This window comes from Heloderma suspectum, chromosome 2, assembly GCF_057233095.1.
Source record: "Heloderma suspectum isolate Gila_16-S chromosome 2, 16-S_ref, whole genome shotgun sequence".
Lineage (NCBI taxonomy): Eukaryota > Metazoa > Chordata > Lepidosauria > Squamata > Helodermatidae > Heloderma > Heloderma suspectum.
The window spans coordinates 238816008-238837572 of NC_139459.1; the positions used below are offsets into that span (position 1 = coordinate 238816008).

The 21565-nt window shown below is 43.8% G+C and overlaps 1 protein-coding gene across 1 annotated transcript in view; it reads right to left on the minus strand.

Annotated features, from left to right (window-relative positions):
• Positions 1–21565, minus strand: part of LOC146354309 (uncharacterized) — a 45046-nt gene that overhangs the window by 7864 nt on the left and 15617 nt on the right. The window contains exon 2 of the mRNA XM_084832394.1: positions 981–1057. Coding sequence (XP_084688520.1) covers positions 981–1057 — 77 coding nt within the window. The remainder of the gene's footprint in view (positions 1–980; positions 1058–21565) is intronic.

The window sequence follows — 21565 nt, forward strand, 5'->3', positions numbered from 1 at the left end:
TTTATCTTACGTAAATATTTACGAAGGCTAGAACAGCAAAAAATAAAGGAACGCAAATACCGCCCACTATGCTATTTGCATTCCCCTTTTTCTCACCATTTTATCTTACGTAAATATTTACGTAAGATAAATTGGCAAAAATAGGGAACGCAAATGGTGGCTGCCGTAGCTGCCGCCATTTGCATACGCTGGGGTTTTTTTTGGGGGGGATAGCTGTGATAGGCTATGTAAATTCTTACGTAGCCTATCATGGCTGCCTGGCTGGACGCAAATGGCTGCCTTTTGTGTCCGCAGCAGCCCGTCTGCGGCCGGGACTCCTGGCTGCGGAGCAGAGTCCTGTCTGCGGCCGTCCATGGCCAGAAATCCTGGCCGCAGAGTGGAGCCAGCCGTCATGGATTCCGGGGGGGAGGACTGGATCACCTTCCCCCCATCCCCCCCCCACCACAAAAGATTATGCGAAAAGGTGAGTTAGTTTCATACATCCCTATCTGGAACCCATTTCTTGAAGCTACATTGCAGGTAAAGCACTTGGCGAAATGTCTAGTGCCACCCTCTTCCCTGTTATTATATGCTGTTAACAGCTTTTTTGACCACCCAAAATTCTGCCAACCTGAGAAAGGCACACAGCATAAAGGATGGGAATCCATGGGTTGTATAGAATCCAGGGTCTGATGGGAAATGGGCTATCCATTTTGGAAATACGTTTAACTCTCTACTGAGTGAGTGGCAGGAGGAATGGCTACAAAAACTCCAGACCAGGTCATTTGCAAGCAAGCTGTCATGAAGCAGAGAAAATTCCCACTCCCTGACAGTAGTTGAGCATACATACATGTGTCCAAAAATCTGGGGATCAGAAAGATGTAACATCAAGTGTATAGAACTTGCTCACGGATGAAATAAGTGGAAAAGTGCTAAAAACTGCCTGAGTAAATTATCCAACATGAACAGATCCAACACTGACAGATTCAACATTAACAAACCATAGAAATGAGACCAACGAATTCTTTTTAACATCTGCACAAACGACTGCATCTTCATACTTGTCTGTTTTCTCTCCCTAGAAAAGAGATGAAACATTTTCAGGCATGTTTTAGCCACTCTTCCATTTCTTTGCAATTAAAACATTGCTGAGATCTCATTGGCCCAGTAATAGACACTTTTTTAGATATGTGGATGAATGCAAGCCTAACTGTGTGCAACGATGCGTGGTGAATCTGTCAGAGTGAACAGCAGGAACCTTGATAAGAGTTCTCCATCAGTAAACCTTGCTTGAGTGCTGATAGCTGAAGGTCTGTGAATTGTTATTATAAGTAGCACCCAGTGGTGCCACTACAGATTAAAGGTCTGATAGAATTTACTGGTGTTCTCTTCTTACTCTTTCTGGGAGACTTTTGCCACCACTATTTTGTGCTAAATTCCAAAATACAAGTTGTCCACTTGCATGTGAACAAAAGGGATTTTAAAGCAAGCAAGCAAGCAAGAGAAAGAGAGAGAGAGAGAAATAAAGGTTGCATGAAAAACATGAGTGTAAGGGGAGGTTCATAAAACTTGCCTACTAAGAACATGCACAAAGCCTATCAGCCTTCCCCAACCTGGTGCCCTTCAGATGTTTTGGACTACAATGGCCAGAATTCCTGAACACTGGTCATGCTGGCTAAGGCAGATGGGAGTTGAAGTCCAAAATATCTGAAGGGCACCAGGTTGGGGAAGGGTGGTATATGCTCATGAAGAAAGGTAAATTGTAGTGAATATAGAGTGTTTTTATGAGAAAACTGAGAATGCATAACACAATTTTTGAAGGTGGAGGAAGGAAGGAAGCTGGGCAGAGGGAAGGAGGAGACAAAACTTTCCTCCCCCATTTTCCCCAGTAGGTACATATGCATGTCAGCTCATTGGACCAACAGACTTTGAGCCATCTCATGAAAGGAGCCTTGATTTAGAAGATGGTGCTCACAGAGTTACAGCATCCCGCTATAGGCCAAGAAAGGGGCCAAGCTTTTGCAAGTGGTCTAATCAAAACCTTGAAAGCCTGGCAAGCACTCAAGACAAATGTTTGTAAAAGCTTGAAAGCACTTGCAGAGTGCCTGCCACTGCTGCCTTCTCCTGATGCAAGGCCCAGAAACCTAGCTTGAGGCAAGAGAAGGCAGCAGCAGCAGACTCTCCCAGGCCCCCAAAGAGTACCTTATTCCATCAGTGACTGTAACTACCACTCCCAAAATCCCTGCTAGAAATGATACACAGACAGAAAAAGCATGGGCCACCACTTCTGCTCCCCCAACCAACATTTTTGGGCTTTGGGGCAGAGGAAAGAGAAGCTGCTTGCAAGCAGAGATGTTGCAGGAGTCCAGGAAGAGGGTGGAGTCCCGCAGACTCACCCCGCCGCTCAGCCTCCCAGCCTCCAGTCCGCAGACCACCATGCTTGCCTGACTTGGCGTGTACCTACTTGGGCAAGCATGGTGGTCCCTGCTGGTCTGCCGAGCTGCCATTTTACAAAAAAAGAAAAAGAGGCGGCTTGTCCTCCCCCATAAATGTAATGTTGTGTAAATGGTTGTGTAAAAGGGGCCATTTATGCAACATTACAGGTGTAAATGGTCCATTTATGCCTGTAATGTTGCATAAATGTCCTCTTTACAACTGCCATTTACACAACATTACATTTATGAAAAAAACCCAAGCCACCATTTTTTCACACAATAGTGGATTGGCCAGGGATCAGGTGGCTGTTTGCTGCTTTCTGGGTGAAGAGCGATGGCCGGCTGGTGGGGGTTTGGTGAGCAGCACATGGCACTGATGGAGGTGAGTCTGTCCATCCCTACTTGCAAGCATTTGAGTAGGGGCACTCTACCCAATTCCTCTGTGAGTGCAAATAGACAAATCCTTGTTTTTCTTTTGCTTGTTTTTTGGGTTGCCTGAAAAAGGTTGTGGCCTGTGCAGTGGGGTGGGTCCAAGAGTGAAAATGGCCCCTGGACCCATCCAAAATTGCCCACCCCTGCTGTAAAATAACAAATGTGTGTTTTAGTTTGTAAATGAAAACTGCCAACTTTCAAAAGTTAGAACACACTAAATGTACCAACTACTATCCATGGTCAACAAAGCCAAATATGCCATTAATTCATTTGCTAATTCCTATTTGACATTGGTGAGGGTTACATGCGGTGCTGGATGGGAATCTAAATACCCAAATATGCTAACATGCATTTGGTTAGGATGCTCTAGGGCAACCGTCCCCAACCTGGTGCCCTCCAGATGTGTTAGACTACAAATCCGACCATCCCCCAATGGCCATGATGGCTGGGAAATGATGGAAGTTGTAATCCAGCATATTTGTAAGGCACTGGGTTGGGGAAGGCTGGTCTACAATATCCAGAGTGGTCCTATTAAGCATGGCATACTTAGCTATAATGCCATCTCTGGGATACCAGAACAATAGTGTTGTAAGCTTGGGGGTTTGGACTTGATGGCTTCCAGGGTCCCTTCTAACTCTTGATTCTACAATTCTAAGATTAGGGTTTGGACAGGAAATTACCTTAATAGCCCTGTCCCAGCAGTTAGTTGTTAGCTGCCCTGAGCTGCTTGTGTGGAAGTGTGGGATATAAAAATCACTCACTCACTCACTCACTCAGATTTCTTCAGCAGTGCATAATGACTGCTGTACTGTTGGGTTCCCAGACTGATCAAATTCACAAGGTGATGTCACTTGTGTGACTCAGACCACCATGCGTATAAATAACTCTGATTCTCATGGTGACTTGAAAAGTAAAGCTGCTACTGCATAAACCCCATCCATGCAATGGGGGCTGGGGGATGAGATTCACATAAGGACATCTTCACACAAGTCCAGAGAAACAGAAGTAGCTTCTGCAAGACTACTTAAGATTGGGCTATCGTTAGTAATTCACGGTAAATGCTGACCCTACAGGTGACAGATATTTGTAGAATAGGAACATTTAGCTATAGGAGGGGAGTCTCATTTCGCAAAACATGTTATACATGAGTTTAACAATGAAAATAACAAAAGACACCATAGATGCAAAAGACACAAAAGACTGAAAGCACATTCAGTTATGACCCTGTTTCCTACTGTAAAGTAACTTTCTTAGATATATTCAAAATCATTTCTGGATATTTATCTGCTTGATAACTGTGACAGATAACTGTGAAAATCTCAAAGATTGCCCCCAAAGGAGCAGTATCTTCTTGTATGCAATTTCTTCACATACTTTCCATTTATTATTTATTTATTTTCCACTGTTAGCCCACTGACAGATTTGCAGATTTAAAAATTGAATTGTGCTCACCTTCATTCAATTCCAGATAAAGGATTCACATTCAGGTGATCATTGCTATCTACTATTTTGCAGGATGCAACCAGGAAAACAAAATATACTGTTTGCAATGCTAATCTCCATTACTGATGTTGTTCAAGTGTAGGACCCTGTGTACACTGTGCACTGTTCTGATAGAATGTGCCCTAGAAGAATGTTCTTTTCTTCTGCCACTTTAATATTAGCAAAATAAACACTCGTATAAAAGAATATAATATCCAGACAGCATGGGAAAGACCTGAAATGCTTGGATAAGCAGGAAAGGTTTTTAATACAAAGTACAAGCAGGGAGGAAGCAGCACATTGAAATAGTAAAAACAAACCAACAAACAAACATCACACACACCCCCACACCCCCCCCCACACACATCCTAATTTACTCAGGGTGCAGTAAAATTCCACCAATTCTTTATAATGGCCTGCAAAGAGCAAAATCTTTCCACCCATTTGAGTACAAATTTCCCTGCTGATGGGTGAACTAGAATGCTGCCAGAAGGAAAGGGAGGAGGTGAACAGCGCTTGAGGTCCAGTGATTGCACCATGAAAGGGATACCAAACCCTGATTGCCTCAGAAATGCTGAGAACAAAACATAGGGGGCATGATAGATTGGTGAAGGGTGAAGGGATCAGGGCAGGTAGAAATGATGTGGCTTGCACACTTGCTGCTTTCCATTAACCACATGACCTCCGAGCTCTGGGGTTGTGCTTTGAGAAGCAAGAATCATATGAGCTGAGTAATGGAGACATTGACAGAGCTGACACGGCAAGTGAAGGGCTACCCATGCCAATGAATCGACTCTGGTAGTAATCCCACTTCAACAGGCATTTCCCCCCCCGCCGTACACTAGACTAGACTCTGCATCCATCACCCCCCAAACACACACACACACAGAGATCACCCCCATCTCCTCTTCCTTATCCAGAACAGATAGGGACTTGGCTTTTGCACATTGGCAAATATTTTTGTTTGCTCAGGTAGATGAACAAGAAACAATGCCACCTAGGTACAGTAGTAACCCATAGGAGATTGCATGAGCAATCCATTGCCATCACTCAGAGAGTGAATCAATGGCATTGGTAAGGAGTTGCCTCCACCTGCACTCTTCCTCTGTGCGGTGGATGGGGAGGAGTCGTCGGTGGCACAGTGCTGCAGATAGGGCTCCAAGGTTCCACCAGAGGAGGGAGTAATAATTAATCCCACTAAGGGAGAGAGGGCAAGTGGCCGTGGCTGCTGCTCCTCTTTCTCCTTAGCAGCACAGCAGGTCAATAGTCAGCTGGAGATTCTGAGGCCTTGTCAGCTACTTGAAGAAGGCAGGGTGACTGCTTATGAATCGCCCCAAAAGAGGATGTACATCACCGAAAATGCAGTGATTTGCATAATAATAATGCTAATTTATATGTATAATGCAAATTTAGTAATAATTATTATAATTTAAATAGAAACAGTCCATCTTGTCATACTGTGGAAGACCTGTGTGGCTGCCTGTTTGGTCTGCTGTCTAGGTGCTCGTTGTTGATGGTCAATAGTTCTTATGGTTCTTGATCTTTAAACTGGAATTGGACAGGGTAGCCCTTCAAATAGAGGATGGTCCTTTGGCCACCCTTCAAATAGAGGACTGTGCTCTGTAAAAGTGTACACATGGCCACCCTTGAAGAAGCCCACCCCAATGCCAGCTTTGCCCTTCAGTCCATAAGGAGTTACTGAATCTCAGTCTCAACAAGAACATGTTGCATACATCTAATAAGACTTGGTAGCAAATTTGCTAGCTCAGCCTGCAGTAAAGGTGGCTACTAGACAAGGAGACATATTCATGCAGCGGATACATTGATTGTAATGGTTGAAATTCCAGACAAGCCCAGATGATAAGGTAGACGTTTCACTAATTTGGATTCTAAACACATTTTACATTTTTATTAACACTTATCTAATCCTTTTACACTGGCAAACAGCTCTATAGCCCAGGGCACAAGGGCAGCATATCATCAGAATTTACATTGCCAAACATGTATTGCATGCAGCACATTGACACTGCAAGTAGACCTGGGACATCACACTGGTGCTTAAAAATTTTTTGCAGCTTGAAGCCATGACCCAAACAACCACGATCTCCACAAATGATGATCTCAGCCATGTCTTCAGCTAAGGGGACTAACTACATGGGTAATAAAAGCCAAATGGCCTTTTCCTTCCAGAGAAGAAGGTGGAGAGGGTGGATCAGAAAAACTGTCACACCACCACCATAGCACATGTCTGTCTCTCAAAGCATGCATTTGGAATCTCAGGAGGAAAAAAGTAGCCTGGATGACAATTTGGAGTGGAGAAAGGGCAGGCAGTAAAAGTTTTAAACACCCTTTCACACCACTTCTCTGTATCAAATCTCCTTTCTGAAGGCTTTCATTACACGCATATGCACGTAACATGTAGTTGCGCCATCAGTAAACATACGTCTTTCTTCATCTATTCCAATTACAACATTCCATCATGCTCTAGCAAGAACCCCCCCTCCCAAAAAACACACCAGAATCCAAGATGGGCTTATTCAGCCAGAAGAAGGCTTCATTATCAGTAGCTGGGAACAAGACAAGAAATATATACAGCACCCACCACAATGTTGTCCTCGTTGTTGTTGTTCAGTCATTCAGTCGTGTCCGACTCTTCGTGACCCCATGGACCATAGCACGCCAGGCCTTCCTGTCCTGCGCTCTCTCCCGGAGCATGCTCAAGTTCATATTCATTGCATCCGTGATGCTATCTAGCCATCTCATCCTCTGCCGTCCCCTTCTCCTTTTGCCTTCAGTCTTTCCCAGCATCAGGGTCTTTTCCAGGGAGTTTTCTCTTCGCATTAGGTGGCCAAAATATTGGAGCTTCAGCTTCATTATCTGTCCTTCCAATGAGCACTCAGGGTTGATTTCCTTTAGGATGGACTGATTTGACCTCCTTGCAGTCCAGGGCACTCGTAAGAGTCTTCTCCAGCACCACAGTTCGAAAGCATCAATTCTTTGGCGCTCAGCCTTCCTTATAGTCCATCTCTCACAGCCATACATTACTACTGGGAAAACCATAGCTTTGATTAGACGGACCTTTGTCGGCAAGGTGATGTCTCTGCTTCTTACTATGCTGTCTAGGTTGGCCATAGCTTTCCTCCCAAGGAGCAAGCGTCTTTTAATTTCATGGCTACAGTCACTGTCTGCGGTGATCTTGGAGCCCAAGAAAGTAAAATCTGTCACTGCTTCCAGTTCTTCCCCTTCTATATGCCAGGAAGTGATGGGGCCAGATGCCATGATCTTAGTTTTTTTAATGTTGAGTTTCAAACCAGCTTTTGCACTCTCCTCTTTCACCCTCAACAAGAGGCTCTTTAGATCCTCTTCGCTTTCTGCCATTAGGGTGGTATCGTCTGCATATCGGAGGTTGTTGATAATTCTCCCAGCAATCTTAATTCCGACCTGTGATTCATCCAACCCGGCATTTCTCATGATGTACTCTGCATATAAGTTAAATAACCAGGGTGACAATATGCAGCCTTGTCGTACTCCTTTCCCAATTTTGAACCAATCGGTTGTTCCATGTCTGGTTCTTACTGTTGCTTCTTGACCCTCGTACAGGTTTCTCAGGAGACAGGTAAGGGGGTCTGGTACTCCCATCACTTTAAGAATTTGCCACAGTTTGTTGTGATCCACACAATCAAAGGCTTTAGCGTAGTCAATGAAGCAGAAATAGACGTTTTTCTGGAATTCTCTTGCTTTCTCCATGATGCAGCGAATGTTGGCGATTTGATCTCTAGTTCCTCTGCCTCTTCTAAACCCAGCTTGTACTTCCGGTAGTTCTCGGTTCGCATACTGCTGAAGCCTAGCTTGTAGGATTTTGAGCATCACCTTGCTGGCATGTGAAATGAGCGCAATTGTGCAGTAGTTTGAACACTCTTTGGCGTTGCCCTTCTTTGGAATTGGAATGTAAACTGACCTTTTCCAGTCTTGTGGCCACTGTTGAGTGTTCCAGATTTGTTGGCATATTGAATGCAGCACTTTAACAGCATCATCTTTTAGGATTTTAAATAGCTCGGCTGGAATACTGTCATCTCCGCTAGCTTTGTTGTTACTAATGCTTCCTAAGGCCCACTTGACTTCACTCTCTAGGATGTCCGGCTCAAGTTCAGTGACCGCACTATCATGGCTATCAGGGACATTCAGATCTTTCCTGTATAGTTCTTCTGTGTATTCTTTCCACCTCTTCTTAATCTCATCTGCTTCTGTTAGGTCCCTGCCTTCTTTGTCCTTTATCATGCCCGTCTTTGCACAAAACGTTCCCTTGAGATCTCCAATTTTCTTGAAGAGATCTCTAGTCTTTCCCATTCTGTTGTTTTCCTCGATTTCTTTGCATTGTTCATTTAAGAAGGCCTTCTTGTCTCTCCTTGCTATTCTCTGGAACTCTGCATTCATTTGGGTATATCTTCCCCTTTCTCCCTTGCTTTTCTCTTCCCTTCTTTCGTGAGCTACTTGTAAAGCCTCATCAGACAGCCACTTGGCTTTCTTGCATTTCTTTTTCTTTGGGATGGATTTCGTTGCTGCCTCCTGAACAATATTACGGACCTCCGTCCATAGTTCCTCAGGCACTCTGTCTATCAGGTCTAATCCCTTAAATCTATTCCTCACCTCCACTGTATATTCATAAGGGATATGATTTAGGTCATACCTGAACGGTTTAGTGGTTTTCCCGACGTTCTTCAATTTAAGCTGAAATTTTGCAAGAAGCAGCTCATGATCTGAGCCACAGTCAGCTCCAGGTCTTGTTTTTACTGACTGTATGGAGCTTCTCCATCTTTGGCTGCAAAGGACATAATCAATCTGATTTCGATATTGACCATCTGGTGACGTCCATGTGTAGAGTCGCCTCTTGTGCTGTTGGAAAAGAGTGTTTGCTATGATCAGCATGTTCTCTTGGCAAAACTCTATTAGCTTTTGTCCTGCTTCATTTTGTACACCAAGGCCATGCCTGCCTGTTATCCCGGTGATTTCTTGACTTCCTACTTTAGCATTCCAATCCCCTATGATGAAGAGGACATCTTTTTTTGGTGTTAGTTCTAGAAGGTGTTGTAGGTCTTCATAGAACTGATCAACCTCAGCTTCTTCGGCCTCAGTGGTTGGGGCATAGACTTGAATTACTGTGATGTTGAATGGTTTGCCTTGGATTCGTACTGAGATCATTCTATCATTTTTAAGATTGTACCCCAGTACTGCTTTTCCCACCCTTTTGTTGACTATGAGTGCTACTCCATTTCTTCTAAGGGATTCTTGCCCACAATAGTAGATATGATGGTCACCTGAATTAAATTCGCCCATGCCTGTCCATTTTAGTTCGCTGATTCCCAAGATGTCGATGTTCAATCTTGCCATCTCCTGTTTGACCACCTCCAGCTTACCTTGATTCATTGATCTGACATTCCAGGTTCCTAAACAATATTGTTCTTTACAGCATCGGATTTTCTTTTCACCACCAGACACATCCACAGCTGAGTGTCCTTTCGGGTTTGGCCCAGCCGCTTCACTCTTTCTGGCGCTACTTGGAAATACCCTCTGCTCTTCCCCAGTAGCATATTGGACACCTTCCGACCTGAGGGGCTCATCTTCTGGCGTCATATCTTTTAGCCTTGTGATACGTTCCATGGGGTTTTCTTGGCAAGAATACTGGAGTGGGTTGCCATTTCCTTCTCCAGTGGACCACATTTTGTCAGAACTCTCTGCCATGACCTGTCCGTCTTGGGTGGCCCTGCACGGCATAGCTTATGGCTTCACTGAGTTACGCAAGCCCCTTCGCCACAACAAGGCAGTGATCCATGAAGGGGAATGTTGTCCTCAAGCACCCTTAATTTCTTCCCATAAGTCAGCAACTGCCTTTCATTCCTATGGTGGAAAATAAAGCATCACATGTAGATATGCTCTCATGCAGTCTTCCCCAACTTGGTGCCCTCCAGATGTTTTAGACTATAACTCCCAGCATTCCTGGCCATTGGTCATGCTAGCTAGGACTGATGTGAGTTGAGGTCCAAAACATCTGGAGGACACCAGGTTGGAAGAAGGCTGCCTTATGCTGAGTGGTCCTGATCCCATCCTCACTGACAAGGATTCTGCATGAAGTACAATGATAACACATCTGCTTAGGTGGGCATGCTTTCTCCACCTACATCATGACAGACATTTTGCTAGTACATATGCGGTCATCAGCTGGATGTGATGGTGATTATTATTTATTATTCTTGTATTACTTTTATTGTTGCCACTGACACAGTGGGGCCATAATTCACAGGAGGCTTTTAAATGAGTTGTATTGGCTCAGATCCTTCCTGGGGCTTACACAAACCCATTCATATGACAATACTAAGCTTCTTGGTTCTTCTTATCCAAACAAGTTCAGTTTTGTTTCTGTTATGAAAAAAAGGGAAATTTGAATGCTTTTCTATACTTAGTGGGCCATAGGTTAATGTTAAGGATAGGAGAAGAATAGTAAGTTTGGAATGGAACGAATATATTCCACTTGGGGATCTTAAAACACCCTGTCATGTTGTTTTGAAGCAGAGGGCCGGAGATACTTAATGCTCCTTTTAAATTGAGCTTTGGGCGTGATGTTAGGATAACCTATCTGTCTCTTACTTGCTTCCCTATACAGTCAGGCAGAGGAAGCATGAATACTCATTTGCTGCAAATGTCCCTCAGCCCAGATGAAACCTTGAAAACAATCAGAAATTCAGACAATGAAATCTCCTATGGCATTTCTACTTCTCTTTTGCACAGGCAAAGGCTCATTTCTTCTCTTAATTTGTGCACCAACCTTGAAATCAGAAAGATTGAAATTTGTGGTCCTTGGGGCAAGGTTTGGCCCTAAAGCAGCAAACAACTCTTTGATTGTTTGTGGTTTTCCAAATTAACAAGCATATCATGTATATCGATGGCATGGTATAAATTATAAGGAACAGCATCTTGGAATAGAGAAATGCAACAATATATCCTTACCTCTCCCCTCTCCCCTTCCCTCCTTGTGGGAAAGCTTGACTGTGCACAGTCATATTTTCACATTTACTTAAAGCATACATTGGGCAACATGCAAGGGATAGACAATCTTCAGCTTTATTTAATCACTTCACTTTCCATTTGAAAAGTAATTCATCATGGGAAGTCAGCAGGGTATAGAGAGCACTAATTGCAGCAAAATATCAAGGACAGTTTTCCTCTGTCTTAATTAAACATTAATGAGTAAAGTTATTTGCAAATGCAGGCTGCAGGGATGGACTCGTCTATCCAAGTTTGGTAAATACTGACATTTGGGTGTCAAAATAAAATACCTTAATTGATTTATACAGGACTTGCCTCTCTTTTTTTTCTTTTTAAAGAGTGCACCTGAGTTGACATTCCTCCAGGTTTTTATAGAGTAATTCGCTGATGAATAATTTATAGAGAAACTTTACGTGACCTGTCTTAATTACACAAGTGGTTGTTTCTAGACTAATCAATTTGGTACGAGAAGTATTTTCACCTCTGTATTGGTTCTTTCTTTATTATAAAGATATGCAATAAGAAATAATGATTTTGTTAAGTTATTTTTTTCTCGAGATCCTTTTCAATATTTTTTTTAAAAAATGACTCTATTGATGTACTGCCAGTGCTATTTAGAATTTACTTGCACACTATAGAAAGTTATTTCTGATCTGAAAATATGACTAGAAGTTATACATTCATTGATGAGCTTTTGTTAATTAAGCAAGAGAGATTTTTGCTAGCAGGGTCCATTTTTGTTACATGGAGCTGCCTGTGAGGCACCTACTGTAAATGAGTATGATGGGGGCGGGGGAAGCAATTCAGGGTTGGTTTGTTTTGCTTTCTTATAAGAAAAAAATTGGAATTCAAATAGCTGGTGCTAAATATTCTGAATTTCTGAAACTAGCTTATTAAAACGTTGGATACAGTCACTGTTGTGTATTGAAGAAAGATAAAATGAGAAGGTGAAAGTGAAAGTGATCAGTTTAATAAATGCCTAAATACGTTATGTAGACAGGAAGATCACCATTGTTTGTACACTGTAGAATGGAAACAGATGTACTATGCTATAGATAGCTCCTTTCTGTCATAAGTGGTATAGAATAAGACTAGGAGAATGCCCTTTTATCACTTCAAGGAAACTTTGATTTGGTGCTTCCACTCTCAGTAATGGGGGCATTTTGCATTGGATCATCTGATCAAAGCTGTAGGTTTACTCATTTAGAATCGCATTCATAGCCACAGTAAACTCTATGGCTAGTCAATTCATTCCATTTCCTCCTTCTTGCCTCATTCTGACCTCTGTATAGGAGCACCAGAGACCACCAGCTTAGAAGGCAGAATGGTTTTTACCGGCATGGCAATATACAGGACTGGTGCAAAGAATCCTGCCATTGTGCCATTGGATCAGGGCTCGTTTAGTAAACATGCTCTTTCGTTTGGTTGGGAAGGATTTATGTGGTCAATACTGCCTCTCAGCTAATAGTACTTGGGATACCTCAGGGCCCAAGTATCATTTTTCTGGGCTTGGTACAAACTTGTAATATATGGGCCTTCTCCACCCTTCCCCATAATACTTTGTTTTGAAAATTTGGAGGATTGATTTGTGCCTTTTAGTTTCTTTAGGTCCCTTTGTTTAAGCTCCTTACATTTCTGGTTTTTATTTACAGCCAGACGTGATAGTATATATCTATATATCTTTACTGATTATACATAAGTAACAAATGCCTTTTAGACTGTGTTTCCTGCCCCTGGGATCCAGTAAGAGTTCTTCTGTACACTTTGGAGACCAGAGGCCTCACTCATTTGCTCACATATTTTCTGGGGCCTATACAGCCTGTCAGCATCACTGGCTCCTGCTGTTCCTGAGATTTCAATTTCCCTTATTGCTGTAGTGCTTGTCTCTCCCTCCTGCTGCCATTCAGATGTCAGATTGTGTTGGCTCTTCCTGCCTGTGCATGGGAAATGCCTATAGTACTTTAGAGTACCTGTAAGGAAGGGTGGCTCACTTCCCCCTCTCTCTCAACTGGGTTTCTTCTTGTACAAACGTGTGTTCTCTGGGACAAAACAGACATTCCTTTAAATCTGCATCTAGCAGCTACTTTAAAAAATGATAATAGTTCTAGATTAGGCACATATGGCCCAGTCCAGATTTTAAAAGGCCCCCTACCGCCCCGTGATGTTCCTGCCCTGGGTTCTACCTTCTCCAGCTTCCACCTGATGAAACGGAGAAGAAAACCCCCTCAGGAGATCTGCCTCCACTGGATTAGTTGTCCTCACTGACACACCAGCTTCAGCCCCTTTCACTCTCTGGGTTAAAGAGACACCCAATATGCCTAATTGGCTCCCTCCACCCAATACTGGAGAAGTAACAAGGAAATATGTTTTCTAATGGTAGCACAGTAAGACAAACTAACACAGGGGATTTTGTTCTTAAAAACAAATACAATTTTATTTAATATAAGAAGAATGATATATTATTACTAATCAATCTATGCTTGGTCCTAACCTATCACTTCTAATCCTGTTCCCCAAACCCCACTCACTAGATGTAGCTACCTCAGTCCCTAAGGCCCTATCTGTCTTCTGTCAGTTCATTCCTTTTATAACCTCAGAATCCCCCCCCCCACACAGTAAGCCCCTCCCAATTACTCCCTAACACTCTATTAACCCTATCTTATCTGGGTCACATCTAACAATGCAAACACATAGATTAATATAACAGGCATATGTTATAGCCCCCCCATTAGGTTCCCAATCCAGATCAGGGGGCCCTGCACATTTGGTCATTATCTCACTCTCTTTCCATTAAATTTATTTATTTATGTATTTATGTTGATTTATTTTAAAAACGTATAACCTGCCCTTCAGCTTCATGCACAAAGGATCCCAGGGTGCTGTACATTACATTTAAAAAGACAAACCCAAGCCCAATATAAATTCCATTCATTTACAACAAAATAAATACACCAAAAAAAACCCCTCTTCAACCAGCAAAAAACACAGCAATCAATCAATCAATTATTATTATTATTATTACTACTATTATTGTAAAAATTAAAATTTAAAATTCTAAAAGTTAATTTTTAAATTTTTTTAAATACCTGCGCAAAAAGGAAATTTTAATTTGGTGCCAAATGAAAACTAAGTTGGCACCAATTGTATCTCCTCTAGGGGGGCATTCCAAAGTGGAATGAGGGCCTGGCAGGGATGGAAGAACCAGCAATTTTTGAGCTTGCCTAAATTCTCTGAAAATCACTCCAAAGCACATTTTGTCTCACTCCCATTTTTGTTTCTGACATGTATTTCAGCTAATTTGAATGTGAAAAATGTGCATTTTGAATGGGAAAAGTGTACATTTCTATGCATATTTTTCAAAGGTGCATGCTTTCCCCTTACTGATTAAAGCGTGAAAATTATTTTTTAAAAAAATTAAAAATGCACATTTCAAGTGCTTTTTTTAATGCATTTTTCAAATGTGATCATAAATTTGGATTTGTGAACATTTCTTGAAAAAAATGGCTCGTGTCTGGGATTGTGAATGGGACAGGTTTGCATGATTTGCAATCAGAAATGATTGTACATTCCTAGGGCCTGGATAAGGGCCTGGACTGGCAGCCAACTGTTCTGTGTGTTGCTTGTTCCATGCTAACACTGCTTCTGATTAGTTGCAGCAAATCTCACGAGATCCGGACACCCCATTTAGATAGAGGGAAATAAGCTGTATAAACATCCTGATGAATGAGCTACATATTTTTTCCTCATGGTGATGGATTTTAAGTCAGGATGTCTCCTGCCCCCTGGACCTGGGTAAAATGTCCACAGCCCATCCAGTCCTGCGCATGCACACACACACACACACACACACACAGTGCTTGGGCCCTGTTCAGGGTCAGTCTAACTGGAATGGATAGATTGTATTTCTGATGCTTTAGGTAGGAGGACAACAGTAATATTTGGCATGTCAAAGAATTTTATTCTTCATATATTGACATCAGGGCTGCATACCATTAGTATGAAATCTTGGGAAGAATAATCATCCTTTTGAAACTTAAAACTATCCTGTATTTTTATCCGAAAAGCCATGTAATAAATGGTTTGTGGGTGTTTAGGAAATGCCAGCGTAGGTGGGTGAATTATTTATTATATCAAGATTTCCCCCCATGCCCTTAAATTAATTCTTTATTGTATATTGTAACTTCTCTTTGACGCGTGAGGATTGACAGCAACAATGGCAGAGTTATTTATCAGGACTACAATAGTGTCATCTATCCAGCAGGAATACCTCAAGCTTGATATTTCAAGGTAATACAATGTATACCTTGACTAGGAGCCCAGCTAAAGCAGCATTCGATTCCAAGGCAGTTGTAAAGGTGGCATGCCTCTCTATCTCACCTGCTGCCTTGGACAAATTCCTGGTGGAGAAGGCTATCAATGGCTACTAGTCCTGATGGCTATATGTTACCTCCAGTATCAGAGGCAGTATGCCTATGTACACCAGTTGCTGAGGAACATTGGCAGGAGAATGCTGTTGCACACCTGTCCTGCTTGCAGGTTTCCTGTGGGCAGCTGGTTGGCCACTGCGTGAACAGAATCCATGACTAGATGGACCTTTGGTCTGATCCCGCACTGCTCTTCTATGTCCTTATGATTACTTCTAGCATTGTTGCTGTTGCCACAATGGCTTGCTGTACCATGTGGGGGATTTCTTAAAGTTGTAGAGGTAGGCAACACTGGGGGCCAATTTCAGCCCCCTGGACTCCCCCCCGCCCGGCCACACACTCCACCAACTTGCATGCACTTGTGTATATGCATGCACCCACTCTCATATATAGATACACACACACACTCTTCTTCCCCTCACCCGCCACACACATAAACACACACACAAGTCCTTCCCCACCTCACATCCCAGCAACCTGGATCATGGGTGCTGGGAAGAGGGTGAAGTCAAAGCCTTTTCCTCCTCCCAGTGATCATGCTCCAAGTTGCTGAGACTGGGGGAAAAGGCTTTAACCTCACTCCATCCCCCCCAAGACTTGGATCATGATTGCTGGGAGGTGGAAGAGGCTTAAACCTCACCTTCCTCCCAGAAATCATTATCCAAGTTGCTGGGATTGCAGGCAGGGGGACAGGGATCAGCATTTCATGTGCTCATTATGGATGTTCTAACACTTCATAGAAAGACAGAAGGGCTGTATCAGGAGTGGGGACCAATCTGGAGAGCTGGACGATGTCAAGGGGACAGGGCCCCAGCCTTGAAGTTCCTCCCCTGACATCATCTGGCTCTGGGTCACCCATTTTTCCTTCCTCCATGCTTCCTTCTGCATGGTCTCAGCTGGCACTTGGAAGAGCATTTCCTCCAAGCTCCGACAGAGCTGGATGCCTCCTTCATGTGTCACTCACCATCCCAGTTGGAGCAGTGTGCAGCACGCAAAAAGAAGAGGGTCAGCCGGTGCTTGCAGGAGTAAGCACCACAAACACTAGCCAAGTTGGGTGCCTCCTTCATGCACCGTCCTCATTGGGGCGGCGCAGGGTACATGACGGGAGGGACTCAGCTGACATTCGCAGGAGTTTCTGTAAGCACCAGCCACATACACAGCCAACTTTGCTCTGGTTCTTGTTTCTCACATGGGGAATGAAAAGCAGGGGCAATACACACGCAGCTAGCAGGTGTGCCTCTCCTTCTAGGTAATCCTCTTGTTATCTCCCATCTATGATCAGGCATAACGATGGGATACCCCTTCATGCTGCTCGCCCTTCCTATTTCGTGTGTGTGTGTGTTGGGGAGATGGAGAGAGGAATGGGGTGTGTTATGGCCTTGGTTGGAAAGAGATTAGTCTAAGATTCATATTAGGGTGCAGAAGTATAAAATCAAGGAATGGTTTCAGCTGTTGTGATTGTTGACTAGAGGGCTAGATAAGGATGAACAGGTTGGTTTTCATTTACTTGTATATTTTACAAATCAAAAGGTTACTTGGTTTGAGAGAAGAGGGTTTTTGGTGTTTTGATATCTACCGAACTAGGGATGTCAGAGAATTTCGCCACGAATCTCAGGGAGGCCGAATGCCAGCACATTTGGCCCCCTGAAATTGGTGGCGAAACGGTCTGCCACCACCCCCGGGACAGGACTTACCTTGGGCGAATCCTCCTGGCGGCGGCAGCTCCGGTGATGGTGCGGCGGCGGCGGCAGCAGCAGCTGCGGCGGCCGGTCTTCCGACCGGCCGCCACCATTTCCGGTAAAAAAAACACCAAACCCCAAAAAAGTGATAGGCTACATAAAGATTTACGTAGCCTATCACGGCTAGATTTTTAAAAAATACCGTGATAGGCTACGTAAATGTTTACGTAGCCTATCATGGCTGAGTGGAAAACAACAACAACAACTGCGTGTACGCAAATGGCTACGCTATTTGTGTTCCCCTTATTTTCGCTGTAGTCTATGTAAATGTTTACGTAGACTAGACGTGCCAAAATAAGGAACGCAAATGGCGGCGCCCATGGGCGCCGCCATTTGCGTACGCGCAGTTGTTGTTGTTTTTTTCCACTCAGCCATGATAGGCTACATAAACATTTACGTAGCCTATCACAGCGGACTGCAGGGACGCAAACGTCCCGTTTGCGTCCCAGCTGGCCAGGATTCGGGGGTAGAGGGACGGAGCTCCTCCCCCCTGGGCAGAATTTCGGGGGGGAGGGACGGAGCGCCTCCCCCCCGCCAGAATTTCAGGGGGAGGGACGTAGCGCCTCCCCCCCACCGCGAATAAAATTTCGTTCAAGGTAAGTGACTTTCGTACATCCCTATACCGAACCCTAACCATTCGTTAAGGAGCTGCCTCTTGGGACATGTAGTTCCTAAGAGTTAATATGGTCCTGCTATGAACTTTTTGTTTGCATGACTGTCTTTCTTAATACATTTGCCTTTTGGATTATAGAAGTCTGCCAGAAACCTGTCCTCTTATTCTATCACTGTAATTCCATAGGCTATTGTTTTCCCAGTCTACACTGACCTCTAAAATTGCAGTGAACTTTACTGTCATAATGATGATGGAACAGATGGGTAATAGTGATCATAGGATCTCATGGTTGGGTAACTGTGGACATTGGCTATAACTCCAGTAAGACAATATAACTGTTCTGGAGAGGGATTCACATGCTCACCATAATACAGACCATGAATCAGTAAAGTGCATTTCTTGGGCAGTGCTAATCATTCAGATATCCCATAATAACAGACTAGGGAGGTCAGTCAGCATGAGAGAAGCTATTCTTTGGCAAAAGACAATGAATGTGAAAAGTTAAATAAAAGTGAGAACAATCTACAGATCATGTCCTACAGTCCCCACAGAGCTACAGTAATGGCAATTACCATTTAATGGTTCTTTTATCTCAAGATGGTGCAGAATCTGAATGTTTCCATCATCATCATCATCATCATCATCATCACCATCATCATTATTTTAAAATGAGCTATGTCCTTATGAGAAAATAGGAATTACCTGCATGCGTACTCCCATCCAGAAACTGGTTTATGCAATTGTCTGATACCCTTGCCAGTTGATTCTTTTTTCTATTCTTTTTTCCTATTTGATTATTTTCTTTGGGGTGTGTGTGTGTGTGTGTGTGTGTGTGTTTCAAAACCCCTTGCTCATTATGAAGCCCAACAGAGGCCGGGAGCTTAGTGATCATGACATTTTCCTATGTAGCAATAACTATTCACAGCTCAATGGAGCCAAAGTACTCAGCTTGACATCAAATTAATCTAACAATCCGTTGTTTCCAAATCTTTGTTAGAACCCTCAAATAGTCATTAGATCTGCCTGGTAGTTCTTACTGTCAGGGATGAGTCCCAGCACCTTGAGATGTCTGATAGCTCTGATTCTGAATCAGAGTTGGAGCAGCTAGATCAGAGGCTGGGGGAGGGGCCCTCCCTAATGAGCCAAGACACTGGGAGTGATTCGTCCTCCAAAGACCCTGACAAACACATGGCCCAGGCTGAGTCCCTGCCCCCACCCTCCACTGTAAGGCTCAAGTTTCCAAGGAAGAGGAGGAAGAGGGGCATGACTTGATAGATGCTATGCCTGTTGCAAAGGAAATCAGGAAAATTTAGGAGCAAAGCTCAGACAGTCAGCCAAGGTAGCTACTCTTGGAAGCCAACATAGGAGCGAGCCACCCTAAGGGAGGGGCATCACTGCAAAGCAGTTTTGGCTGCGAGGTTCACACCCAAACTGTTGGTAACCTCACTACCCTCTGGTTCATGTCCTTTAATTAGGGATTGCAGATTAGTTGTTTACGACCTGAAGCAGTCTGTGAGTTTCCTGGAATCTGCATTTGTAAAGGCGTTAGTTTCTAGCTAAGTAAAGTAGTATTAGCCTGAAGCTTTGTCTCCTTGTAGTGTTGATTGTGAAAGGTAGGGATGTCAGAGAATTCTGTCATGGACTCCAGTGAAGCTGGATTCTTAAGAATCCGGCCCTCCGGAATCTGTGGCGGAATGGTCCCTCCTGCCACCCTACGGAATCCCCCCGGGACGGAGCGTACCTGGTGGTGGATGCGGCAGCAGCTCTGGCGGCGGCAGATGCGGCAGCAGCTCTGGCGGCGGCAGCTCCAGCAGCGGCTCCAGCAGTGGCTCCAGCTGGTCTCCTGGCCCCTGCCGGGCTGCTGCGGCCACAAATGGCAGCTGTTGTAGTGGCTGCTATTTGCGTGGCTGCCTTTCTTCATGATAGGCTACGTAAATACTTACGTAGCTTATCAAGGCAAAGAGCAGAGGCGCAAATGGCGGCTGCTATGCCATTTGCGCCCCTGCTTCTTGCTGTAATAGGCTATGTAAGTATTTACATAGCCTATCATGGCTTGGCAGCCACGTAAATGGCGTAACAGCTGCCATTTGTGGCCGCAGCAGCCCGGCAGCAGCTGGAATTCCAGCTGCGGCTGGCCCCGGCCGGCGGCTCTGTGGAGTTGCAGCGGAGTGGAGCTGGCCGGGTCAGATTCCAGGGGGAGGGATGGAGCGCCTCCCCCCCACCATGGATGCCCTGGAACGGAGCCAGGTAAGTGTTTCGTACATCCCTAGTGAAAGGAGAAAGATGATCCATTTCTGACACTTACCTAGATAGCTAGAGTATTTTGCAGAAGTTTTTTAAAACAATAGTTTCTTGATATCTCCTGATAAGTATACAATTCACCTTGACATTGCTATAAATATTAGTTAGATGATAGTGTGTGAGTGTGCGTGTGTGGGGGAGGGTTGCTAGCTTTATCCCAGTCCTTTGGGATTTATTTACCTCAATTGTCCCTTTTGTATTTGCACTTCTGGTTAGGGATGACTGGAGTGTGGCTATGACAAAAATACTATTTAAAATACAAGTCACTCTTTCTTACAAGGAAAACAACCCATATCCATGTTAAAATGCTAATGCAGGGATGGGGAAGCATTTTATGAAGAGGAATATTTGGGGTGTGCTTAGCTCTTCTCCCCCCCCCATGTCTTTATGCTTTTTTCCACCTGCCAGGTGTGTCCCCACTCTTTGGGCTGGATCCAAATCCTTCATTCTGCAGAATGGAACTTTTGTATCTTCTCCTCCCCCTGAAGCTCCCTCCCAACACACACACTCCAAATCTGCTCTGGAGGGTTGGGGGACCCTCCATAGGTTTTGAGGCTGCATGGGATGGGGCACCGGTGAGAGGAGAGGACATGGAATTCCCATTCTGCAAGTGGTGCCCTTCTGCTGGCTAAATTAAGGATCTGGATCCAACCCTTGGAATTTATTTATTTGTATTTTATTTAACTTCATTTTTTAAAAAGTCCTGCCTTTCAATTAATTCTTTACAAGGTGGCTTAAAATAAAATTAAGATAACTATTCCAAATAACAGTACAATGAAGAAACAACAGAAACCAAATAAAAATATCAGAAGAATTTTTTTAAAAAACTCCAGTAAGAACAGAAGAAATAAAACCAGCAGCAATTAAAAAATAAAGAAAACCACTGTTCTTTAAAAAGCCTGGGCAAATACAATGGTTTTTAACCTGGTGCCTGAGATTAGTCAAAGTAAGCTCCAGGCAAGCAATCCCAGTCTCCCCTACAGAAAAGCCCCCATCCACAGATACCAGACACCTAACTTCCAATGGTTAGAAGGTCCTCCGGGGAGGTCTTCATGGCTAAGCAACTTCATATTGGAATAAATATAATATATCTAGCTTAATTGGTTTGTGGATCTGTTT